This window comes from Hermetia illucens, chromosome 2 (assembly GCF_905115235.1).
Source record: "Hermetia illucens chromosome 2, iHerIll2.2.curated.20191125, whole genome shotgun sequence".
NCBI classification, from domain to species: domain Eukaryota; kingdom Metazoa; phylum Arthropoda; class Insecta; order Diptera; family Stratiomyidae; genus Hermetia; species Hermetia illucens.
In genome coordinates this window covers 138417785-138430571 of record NC_051850.1, presented here as the reverse complement: position 1 = coordinate 138430571, position 12787 = coordinate 138417785, and the positions used below count along the sequence as shown (strand labels likewise).

Here is a 12787-nt window from a genome sequence, read left to right as displayed (position 1 = left end):
ACAAGTCGGGAAAGCAGAAGCTGGACGCTTCAGGTACGAAAGGTTTTGTGTATTTCGTAGTACGTAGCACGTAATATATGCATATATTATGTGAGAATATCCACTTTCGGATGATGGTCGTTTACCATCGACTTCGATGTTTAGACCAATCTTGGCAAGTGAATTCTCGTTAGCACGAATTGCGTGACCATACCATCGAAGACGCCTCCCTCGCAACTTTTCCACGATCGATGCAATCCCATATCGATCGCGGATATCCTCATTTCGGATGTGATCAAAACGTATCACGCCACTAATCCAACGCGATTCTGAGTGTTGCGTTGGACTAGTTTCTTTTTTTTTTGGGGTAGGGTAGATGAATGCATTTACGCACACAGTGTTGGACTCCCGACTCGGTACGCCGTTCATTGTTTTTTATAGTCGGCCAACACTCAGAAACATAGAGGGCGACAGGACGGACGACATTGCGGTAAATTTTAGATTTGAGACGTTCGTTGATACGTCGATCACAAAGAACACCAGTCGTGGAACGCCACTTCATCCAGGTTGCGTTAATGCGTGGTGCAATTTCATTACGCAATTCTCCATTGGCTGATAGCGTTAATCCGAAGTATTTAAATCGCTCAGTTCTGGGCAGATCACTGCCGATTTGCCCGCGATATGGGCATATTACTAGGGGTAAGAGAATTGCAAGTAATCGGCCTCAAAATTTCTGTAAGAGCATAAACCCTCATCATGCTTTGTTGGTTCTATGGGGCCAGAAGGCATCCTACTACGTAGGAATGGTATTCGAAACAGCTTAACTAAACTCAACTTAATGTTGGGAACCACAACCACATGTTTCCATCAATAATACCTCTTTCTGAGTATAATACGAAATTTAGAACATCGCTGGAAAATAATAATAATAACAAATGAAATTGGATCCTGTCTATCACACTTACTAAAATCGGATCATATTGATCAGGCGGTAATATTCCCTATCCAGACGAATACTAACGTTTCAATACAAAAAAAAATCGTATTCATACTTGGAAATATTAATCCAACAAAATTCGTGTTCGTACTCGTAAATACGAATATGTTTGTATTCACTTTCGGAAGTGTGAATATAGCCGTATTCGTATTCACTTGTGTAATAAGAAAAAAATAACTTCTCCGAATACGAATATATTCGTATCCATATTCATAGAAAATCATCGTACGAATTTATTCGCTTTCGTATTTACGAATACAAATATGCCCAACACTGGTCAAGAACTGCGGAACTACTGAAGAAGAACTCGTGCGTTGGGTTAAATTGCTCTACCACGATCCGACATCTAATAGCAAAAAATATGTCGACAAATTTGCACAAAAATGGAATGATCCCTTCATGGAACATGTTCTCCGATTGAATCTGAATATCTAAAACAGAATTTTTGGCAACTGTCCTTACGAAACAGGCACTATTATTGTCACTGACAGTGAGCTGCCCAGAACAGCGATTTAAATATCTCGGGTCAATGTTATCAGCCAATGAAGAATTGCGTTATGAAATTGCTTCACGCATTAGCGCAACCTGGATGAAGTAGCGATTCACACTTGGTGTTCTTTGTGATCGACGTACCAACGAACGTCTTAAATCTAAAATTTACCGTAGTATCGTCCGCTCTGACGCCCTCTATGGTTATGGGTGTTGGTCGACCATAAAAAAGTGAACGCCGTCTTGCGGTAATGTGAACGAAGATGTTGCGTTGGACTAGTAGCGCAACACGTCTTGATTACATCCGAAATGAGGATATCCGATTGGTCTGAACATCGAAATCGATGGTAAGCGACCAAAAAGCTGGCCGAAACAACGGTGGCTTAATATCACGCGACTGTATTCAGTTCAGACCTTCGATAGAACAAAATCGCGCAACCGATTATGATGAGCCGACACCGCGTCTGTATGGTACAAAGGCTAAATAAATAGAAGAAAGCGCGCTTGGCACATTGTCTGCCAATGCGTTAAAGTGAACTCAGAAAAATATTCCAAGTATATCAAATGAAACATGTGTCACAATGACACACATTGATAACATTTTATATTTACAATAAAGCCCAACTGAAGTAACATTTCCACTCAATGCCTTGCCCATGATTGTATAAACTGCATTTACTGAATCATCAATCAAAATAAACCAAATATCATCGAGAATCAATTCACATAATGTCTTCTTTTTGTTAATACCATAAATGTGATTATTATTTTTTACTGAGCAGTTCAGCGATGAAAATTAACCTTGGGTAATTGAAAACCGCACAGAACATCGTTATTCATGCCTGGCATGCACAGTTCGTAGCTGTATGCAGCATTTCAATTTAGGCGGGTTATTTTCCAAGATGCTCTACAATAGATGTGATGTGATAATGGTAGTCATTAACATTCCGAGCTTTTATCAGAAGAAACAATAATTATTTTTCACATGATAAGGAACATCTTCAAAGTAAATGTGTTCCTCTTCTGGTTGCTTTCTAATACAATATATTTGAGCTGAAGTGGAACCAGTTTTGGACTTTGAATACCATCGGGAAGTTGAAGAAAACATGTTCATATTTTGTCACTGGAACAATCTATTATTTGAAATTCATATGCGAGAACAATAAAGTAAATATTAAACAGGCGGTCTGCAGTCATATCATATTGAATCAATCGAAAAGTCAAGATTATCCACTTTTCCACGGTTGCAATTCATCATCATTAATCTGCACATGTTTTTACTTTTGAACGCCAAAAAAGGATTTGTGCGAAGAACAGATGCAATGTGCGAAATGTTCATCAATTGATTACGTTTGAATGTGACCTTATATGGAGGCTTGAACAAAACAAGAATCACAAGGGCAATTGCATAATATTTTTTATGTTTTACTATTTAACTTTGCGGAGCGTTTGGTGCAATGGGGAGATTTCCTTAAATGTAGAATGAGAGAGAAATTGTTTCAATGAAAATTTATTGCTGAGAGTAAATGTAGTATTTATATATATGCAAGTTAAATCTAGCGTTGAAGTAGAAGCACTCCTAAAAGGCAATTTAAAATTTGCAATTGATTAATTATGAGAAAAGTGTTGTTACCCAAACCATATGTGATAAACCGCTCACATTAACAAGCAGAAAAATGAAAAGATTCTTTTTTCAAAGTAGATTTCCAACCGGTTTTTACGATAGAAAGATTTTTTTATATTACGGTTAGAATCTCTTTGATTCATTTCTGTTTGCATACTAAAGTAATTCCATTTTTTTTATTTTCCAGATCAATTCAAAATACAGTGAAGAATTAGCCCAGGAGTGCTTAGAATGGATTAAGGAAATTACAGAAGAACCCATCAACACCTCCGGTGATATGGATAACTTCTTTGAAGTTTTGAAAGATGGTGTTCTCCTATGTAAACTGGCTAACTGTATAGAAGCCGGTTCAGTTAAAAGAATCAATCAGAGTAAAATGGCATTTAAGTGCATGGAAAATATTACCGGTAAGTTTCGATAATTTTGATGTAAATGTGGACTTATTGCTGACTATTGAAATTGTTTTGCAGCATTCCTTGATTCAGCTAAAAAATTCGGTGTCCCAACACAAGAAACATTCCAAAGTGTCGATTTGTGGGAACGACAAAATCTTAACTCAGTCGTTATTTGCTTACAATCGCTAGGAAGGAAAGTAAGTATTTGGAGAAATTTTTTATGTCAAAAATTAAATCTTTACTAATCCAAAAAATATCTGAAAATGTTAGCATATCGTAACGAAAAAGTTGCTTTCAACCTCTCCATTATGAAAAATGATATCTGATCAATAAAGCGATTGTAGCCAATCTGCTATAGAGTGAACAGCGAAAATTTGGAAAATTGGGGATTGATAATACCTCAAGAAACCTCAACTGAATTTAATTAAAGCTAAAAAATCAATATAAGATATTCATAATTAGCAATTGTCTGTATATTTTTGGTGTTTCTTGTGAATCAACATGGGCGAGGGTGAGTGCATCCTCGACAACTGTCTAGAGATTATGATTGTGGTATTCATTTGTAGTGTAAACTTCTCGAAAAGTCTTTTGAACGGAGATTTTATGCTTTGAAACGAACTGTTGCTAGTGTCCTTGTTGGCTACAATTATCTTTATTAAACTGGCTACAAAACTCACTCCAAAAATGGCTAATTCGACAAAGGTTGGTTTTTGAAATATGCGCACACGTCATCGAGGATTTTGGATATTTTCAATTCAACTGATGATTTAGTTAACGTCATTTGAATATGATGGGTCTGCGTAACGTTATATAGTGAGGCTCTAAAGGACACATCTCTCCCTTGCAGTGGGGTACTACTGTACTCTGGTTAGCTTACAAATTGGCATCGTAATCAACCGCAGCGCGAGAAGGTGGTCATAGGACTATCCTGGGTTAAATTTTGTCAATCAGAGGGCAGAGTTATACCTCGCTTCGTCAAAATGTAGCCAATAATAACCGAGAGGGTAGGCTCTGCCTAATTGAAGTTACACAGAAGTGTAATCATAAATAACATTTTTTCTTTCACCCTAAAAAACATGATGCAGAACTTTGTCGACACACGACCGATTGCGTTGCTATTGAAAGGACCACACCTTGAGACTAACGACCTTCTGTAGAGAGAAGTAAGGGAAATCTATCCTAAATCCTTCATCGGTTGCGCCAAGATTTTTGGAGCGTCTCATATATATGGCTAATCCATGTACTAGGTTTCTATAATATTATCCGTAACTAGTAAGGTTTCAGCGACTGTCATATAAGATATGTCACTCCATCATTACGCGCATCTGATCTGAACTCGATTAAGCTGGGACACTCCCGAGATTCTGGATCAGATACGTGGATGATGTGTTAGCAAATATCAAAAGGGAAGAAGTAGGAAGAATCCTCGAGAAACTCAACCGGGCACACAGGAACATCGATTTCACGATGGAGATCGAAAAGGAAGGGGAGATACCGTTCCTAGACTTAAAAATAATCCGGGAAAGGGGGGATGTTGAATTCGACATCTACGGGAAACCGATCCAGACACAGGAACCATCGCAAACACCTCAAACCACGATTTCCACCATAAAATGGCGGCATGGAACTTTATGAACCACAGGATGGTCACAACACCGCTCAATGAAGAGAGAAGAAATAAAGAAAAGAATTACATCCTAGAAACATCCAAGAAAGACGGATACAGCAGGAACCTCATCGAAAATCGGATCAAAAAGAAATTACGCCAGGCCTCAAGACAACAACTTTCAATACACTTCCAGGAGGTGAACACAGAAGCTAGGCAATGGATAACACTAACCTATTCGGGTCGGATGCAGAACATCAAAAAGCGGCTACATAAACGTGAATTCCGAGTCACCTCGACCAGCAGACGATACCTACTTAGGACCCGGTACAATCAGTCAAGGACAAAAAAGAGTGTACGGAGAAAAGCGGCATAGACTGTGACAAGATTTACGTAGGGTAATCAAAACGCCTAGTTCACACCAGGGTGTTGGAACACTTAAAGGAGGCCGAATTCGCTAAAAATAAGAATAACCCACACATAAGGTCCGCGGTTGCCAGACATATAATAGAGCAGGGACACCACATGTCGTTGGACAACGCCAATGTCTTGAAGGAGGTGAACGATGTTAGGAGACTAGATTCCTACGGGTTTCTTCACATCTCGAAAATTTCCCTCGAAAGAAGGTTAAACACAGATAGTGGCGACAATTTTTCTACCCTGATGGAACTTTTAAGAGAAGAATAGAAGCCTAATTAGGATATTATAGTCGCAAGAACAGGTATAAAAACCCAACTGGGGGGACAATTTTCTCAGAAGATAAAAACACTGAAAAAGGGGACAGTTGGTCCCCGAAATACGTATTTGTTTAAGACTTTGGCTAACAAACAACCTCCTAATTCAAATCATGAGGTTAACAATATGTTAGAGTCCATCCATTTACAGAAGGGTTTTCACGGTAATTTACTGAGTTCCCTCTGGTTTTGTATAGCACTGAATCTGATAGTTATTGAATGATGCTACAGTATATAGTTTTGCAATCAAGTATGACTTACGTGCTAAGTGCGGGCTAATGCACTTGACGCACTAAGATAACAGTAGGTTATCTGCTGGTACTGATGACTATCTTATAAGTCTGTTGCACGTAGTTAAAACGTTCAGCTGGACCGGGTGGATTTTGGTTTAGACAAGTGTCGGATACAGCATTGGTATGATATCCACTTACAAACTTTGATCGGGGCTCTATAACTACATAGGTACTCTACGAGAAGCCAGTTTTCGAATTAACAAAGTGGAGGATGTTCTGCAGCCCCAATTCTCACGTCGTTTAAAGCTGGTGTTGAATTCGCACTTCTCGGGGAAGAAGAAAGTAAGAATGGGTTCACTATCCCTTCACGGGCATATACATTCGGAATATTCCGTGAATGAAGACCAATTTATAAAACATCTACGGCGGATACGGATTAGTATGTCAAAATTTCGAATAGATCGCCCACATTCTGTGGTGGAGCAGATGAAATTGGCTCGTGACATCGGTCGCAAGATCGTGGTTGACATTGTAGAACAATACTAACTGCTTACTGCTTCAACAGCAGGCGAGTGCTTTGAATACGGATGTTTGAAAGGTAAATTGACCTGGCAGTGCTCGGTAAGTGGGATTGTTCCAATCCTTCATCAACATTTTTCTGCATACTGTTATCGCAGTAATTTAAGGAGGTCATCCCTTGTACACGCTGTTTTTTCGCTTATTTTGTGACTTGGTTTGAAGAACAATAAAGAAAGAACTGTGAATCTCTCACCATATAATATCTTGAGTAACAGTTTTTTCATCCCGATATAGGCACCTGTTATTGAAGTACGTAGCAATTTATTCACCCATCTCCAAAAAAAATCGAACACATGTAAAGTCTTGACTCAATTCTCGCTCTTTTAGCGAAGTCATTGACGCACTATGCTTCATGCGTTAAAAAATTGAGATAATTCGTGGTCCTTGATTTATCATACACTTTTAGTAGACTTCTTCACTTGAACGTGTCAATCTGGTTTTATCGGTTCCTTGTTATGTTCGTATTTTGTATTCATATAGCAGCTCAGAGCATATTAGTATCTTCTTCTTCTCCAGCCTTGGTCCCCTTCAAAAGCAAGGTTGAGCCACTTAGCAGAAGGGTATAAATGCGGATCGTTAAAGTACTTTCAAATTTGTAAATTTTATGTGTTTTTTGCAACTTTAAGCCTTCTTTTTCTTTAGCCTTTGCTCCGTTCACAAGCGGGGTCGGCTCGTCGTGATCGGTTGCACAATTTTGTTGAATCTTAGGACTGATCTGGATGGAGTCAGGTCTTTCATCATTTAGCCATCGTTGTTTCGGCCAGCCTTTTGGTCCTTTCCCATCGGTTGCAATGTTCAGATCAATTTTGGAAAGTGGGTTTTCGCCAGCGTGAATTGCATGTCCATATCATCGGCGACGCCTCTTGTAATTCTTCCACCATTGGTGAAACTTCATATTGATCGCGTATGTTCTCATTTCGGATGTGTTGGTCTTTTACGTCATTGGTTCAGCGCAACATCTCTGCCTTCGTTACCACGGTGCGCCGCTCATTGACTTCTATAGTCAGGCTGCACTCTTAAACATAGAAGGCGATAGGGTGGACGGCACTGCGATAAATCTTAGATTTGAGGCGTTTGTTGATCACTAAAAATGCTAATTGTTGAACGTCACTTCATCTAAGTTGCACTGATGCACAAAGCAGTCTTATAACGCAGTTTAACATTCGCTGATAGCATTGATCATGTACATGTTTCTTTGGGTCGGTCGTCAAAAATTCTGTTCTATTAAGATTCAGTCCCAGACCGTGTTGTATGAGGCGATCATTTCACTTTTGGATATCAGCTTTGTTGTGTGAGGCACATCATTTGCATAAAACAATATACAGGGCCCTGCATGTTGGATGATCCGTGTGATAGTATCCAAAACAAGAACAAAGATGAGTGGTGGGAGGGCGTTCCTTGATGAACACCAACAGAGACACAAAAATCCAGCAACGCAACTTTTATATCATCCACTGAGGCTATCTACCTTTTTAACTACGTGCGTACTCGACACCGCATGTAAGTGTTGATGTTATTTGCGGTGACCATTTTATCGAATTTGTACTTGATCGTGTGCCAAATTACGGCATGGCCCTGCGACTGCTACTATTATTTAGCCACAATTGACCGACCTATTGTCGGAGTCTTAGAAGTTTTGTTCTAGCTCCTTGTGAAATAATACAATCTTTGTTTTTATGATTTTTCCTCTTATTACATCGACTCATATTTAAAAACGTTCACTCTATGGAATATATAATTACTTTCATATTCACACTACAGATCGGTTCACTGTATCGTATATTCACTTTAAGGCCAGTGTAACAATTTTAATAAAAACATTTCTTTAATTTCAGGCTCACAACTATGGAAAACCATCAATTGGACCAAAAGAGGCTGACAAAAATGTCCGTCAATTCTCCGAAGAGCAGCTGCGTGCTGGCCAAAACGTCATCTCCCTACAATACGGTTCCAACAAGGGAGCAACGCAAAGTGGCATTAACTTTGGCAACACACGGCACATGTAAAATGTTTATACCATTCCTAAAGTACTTATATACACAAAGCTAAAATGAAAACAATCAGAAACATTCCAAAACCAAGGAAATAAAACACAAAACAAGACGAAACATAAACCTGAATTAACATTCTTGGCATTCTGCTGAAACAAAAGACCTCTATACACGTTTTCTATTGAATTTTTCAAAACGTTTTTTTTTTCTTTATGAATTTCAAATACACCCTTTTACGGATATGTACTACATAATTTACTTCCAATTAGGTGACAATACAATTGATTGTAGACAAATCAATGTAGAGGTGCCATTGAGCATTTATAACGTTCGTAACCTTGTAGAGTAACGAGAAGAAAAGTAGATAAAACTAAAAGTAATTCTTGGGATCAATCAAATTATGTGAAACTTCCATACATCCTCTGACATACATTTACAACATTGACCTGTCTCTGCCTTTACTCTGTAAATAAGTGATGCATTTAACTAAGAAGCAAATATAAAAGTTTAAACATATAATTTGAAGTGAATAATAGAATAGTTTAAGCGCAAAATGGCCTTTCAAATTTTGTCAAATTAATATATGAAGATTATATTTTTTCTGGTTGTATCGTTATGAAATGTTAAACTTGAAATAAATTTTATTTATAGATATTAAGTTGTTTCTTTTGTTGGGAAAGTGGGCAAAATGGGAGGAATCTTCTGGAAAACCTTAAACGGCGATATTCAGAATTTGGGAAAAAAGGATGGAAGTTCGGGGCTACTAGTTAGAATGATATGGAAAACGAACTTATAAAATGGGAGAAATCGATGGAAGAATTTGAAGAAAAGGAGAGAAATTCTTTATCATGATTCGTTTAGAGGAGAAGTAGACCTACAAGATAGTATATGAGTTTTGCGGTGTCGGACCGAGAAAATCTAGGAAAATAGAAAAAAAAATTGAAAAACGCGGGCATCCACTTTAAAACGAGAAAATTCAGAAAAATAGTATAAATATCTATACTATATAAATAGTTTAGACGAAAAAATATTGTATGCTGGCTCCTTCAGATTCGCGTAATTAGTGTTTCAATCAATGGTGTCCAGGAGGTACTTCGTCCGTCCAGTCGCTCTCGATGGTTCTTAGTGTTGGCCGACTATAAAAGACAATGGACGGCGTCTGCCGGTAATGGAGACGAAGATGCTACGTTGGACGAGTAGCGTCACACGTTTAGATTACATCCGAAATGAAGATATTCGCGATCGTTATGGGGTTGCACCGATCGTGGAAAAGTTGCGAGAAAGGCGTCTTCGATGGTATGATCACGCAATTCGTGCAAACGAGAATTCACTTGCAAAGATTGGTCTGAACATCGAAGTCGATGGTAAACGACCAAAAGGCAGACCTAAACAACGGTGGCTTGATACGCTGGATGGGGATTTGAAAGCCTCGAGATTGCACCCAGATCAGGCATTCGATAGAGCCAAATGGCGAAACCGATCACGACGAGCCGACCCCGCTTGTGAACGGGAGAAAGGCTGAGGAAAAAGAAAGGTGTCCAGGAAGTACTTCTTTTCTTTGCCATAACCTGCCTTTTTTAGTAGGTACAGTATTGTGCGAAATTGGTCCAAAGAATATTACAAACCAAAATAGTAATTAAAATCCCTTTAAGTGTGTATTTTATGCACAAAGGTTGCATGTGATATTTTTTGTGCATTATATTTCATTGAATACATGTGTATTGTACGATCTTTGACAATTGTTTTTCTAAATTTTGTAAGAAATACGCGAAAAGTCCATTGGACCAGTTTTGCACCAAAACTTTGTAATCGTGATAACGGTAACTAAATCTCAGAAAATTGTAATATTGTGGAATCCAGTACTGTCTATTTGAACGCATTGCGACTAACATCTATCTTTGTGGCAATGCGTAAAAAGATCAGTTATGAAAGATACAATGCCCGACCAAAAATGTTCGCACTGCGAGTGTGAAAGAAAATCAAAGTTCCCTTTTGAACTGGTATAAATTTTCAATAAAATCGTCCTTCGTCGTCATTAAGCCATGTCTTTTCTAAAGTTTTTTTTTCTAGATTTGCTTTGTTCCTTATCGATCTTTGTTGCAGTCACCCCTCCATGAACGCCCATTAATCTGGATAGTTTCCGGGCTATGGCAGCAACTGCATATCAAGGTCCTCTTTCCAAGATGTTACCTGTGAATAAGAACCGTATTGAGGATAAAACAGATAAAAAATTTGGCACGGGAAAAATTTTGTTTGCTTACAGTACGAGCTCCATGACACGGAGCTGTATCCTCCTGAAACATTACTTCTAAAGTGCTCATGTAGTGCTTCTACCGTCTGAACAAAACAATTTTTGATATTTTTGTTGTACTTTTCTGAGGGAGAATGGCGTGCAGTTCGTACAACACATTGGGCGTCAAATCTCTCTCCTTTTCTTCTTTGCAGTGGGGACGGACTGTCAGATCCCAGCAAATTGAATTTCGACTCATCAGTGAGCACAATTGCCTCCAATCGTTCATGACACTTTCTCCCTTCCAGCGATTCAGTTTGTAATTGAGGAGCTGTTGCAAATCTATCTTGCAAGGATGTTCGCTCTAGTGATCGCCTGGCCCGGGGAGTAATCACATGCTTTCTCCCGTTCCCTTGATTTCAACCCTGACTGCCATATCTGGCATACTTTTCAAAAAAAATTCTAATACTTGCCTCAGATCAATTAATTTTTCTCCCTATATCCCTATTACTATCACCCCGTTCCCGCAAAACCAGAATACGGGCCTTTTCCTCAAAACTTAACTTTTTCCATCCTGATATTTTTTTCACGCAAAATTAGGGGTTTCACTCTCCTTCCAAATCTCTAAGCAAACTGATATTGAACTAAATCTGAATATAACAATCCTTTTATAACACCAATATTTCACTTTAAATCCCAAAACATAAATTTTGAAAATTAGCAAGTCATCACTCAAATCAAAGCCCACAAAAACGCTGAAGAGCTAACAAAATCAACTTCGGGGAAGCTTGTCACCACCCTACCATCAGCCCGTTTACTCAGTACCGAGCCTATGGAAAGCCGCTTCCTTAAGGCTGGTGTGTAGCTGGTACCCGATAAGTTGGTGTGAACCATATAATTAAAAAGAAAAACTCCACGCTTCCTAGCGTGAAATATCAAAATAGCCCCACTTAGAGGTACCATACATTATTTGGAGGGATGGTTGCCGTGATTTTTCAATGGAGTTGGAGCGTTGGGGGGGTTGTTTCGAATTTTAATATACAATGTACAAATTCGTTTCTTCCACCGTGATAAAATTTTGTTAATATCATTTCATCTTAATCACAACCAGTCGGGTTACAGACCTGGAAATGTGAACGATAAGAATGAAAGAGCACTGAATTTGGCAGAAACAAGGAAATTTATCTTGAACGGGCAAACAAATATAAATATATAAAGAGCCAACCCACAATTTGCCTTACAAACAGCCGCATGCAATGGACTTGTATGTTTTTACTGTAAAAATAAGCGCGTAGCAACTTGAATTGGCGAGGCTTAGTCTCCGATGTCACGAGGTAAGCTCATCCACTGCACGGCAGAATTTGGGTGATGTATTCGGAATTCGGACACAGTAGTTCGTATCCGCCGGGATACTCTCGAAGATTCATGTCACTTGTCGGAAAGCTACGAGAGCTGTAATGACTTGCAGGTCCATAGCAGGAAAAAAATCAAGATACCGAAAGTTGGGCGCTTCGAGTATAAAATTTTTGTGTTCATTTTATGTGAGTAAATCTCTATAAACGTTTTCCCATTCGTACATACCTAAGAATGCAAAATATTCCTTCATATATTGCCAAACTCAAAGATATACAGATGTATATATATACCAAAGACATAAATATTGTGCTCATCCTTAATAAACCAACATTGCCTATTACCGCATATTGATGAATACAAATTATGCGCGCATTTGAATTGACCTAATGCATCTTCACGCATTTCCATTTTACTTTGTATACAAAAAGCATAATATCGGTCTTACAAGTCTGATTTAAAATTTTCTAGGAATTTCAGATTTTTTCAAACTGACTTCAAACTTTTCCAAGTCAATTTCAGAATTTTCCATTTAAAATTCACACTTCCATTTCAAATTTAAGATTTTTTCAATGTT

The 12787-nt window shown here is 38.4% G+C and overlaps 1 protein-coding gene across 1 annotated transcript in view; it reads left to right on the top strand.

The window, feature by feature from the left end:
• LOC119648290 (myophilin) overlaps positions 1 to 9227 on the top strand; it is a 46136-nt gene extending 36909 nt beyond the window's left edge. The window contains exons 2-4 of the mRNA XM_038049947.1: positions 3277 to 3496; positions 3560 to 3681; positions 8472 to 9227. Coding sequence (XP_037905875.1) covers positions 3277 to 3496; positions 3560 to 3681; positions 8472 to 8642 — 513 coding nt within the window. The 3' untranslated portion in view covers positions 8643 to 9227. The remainder of the gene's footprint in view (positions 1 to 3276; positions 3497 to 3559; positions 3682 to 8471) is intronic.
• Positions 9228 to 12787: the final 3560 nt, after the last annotated feature.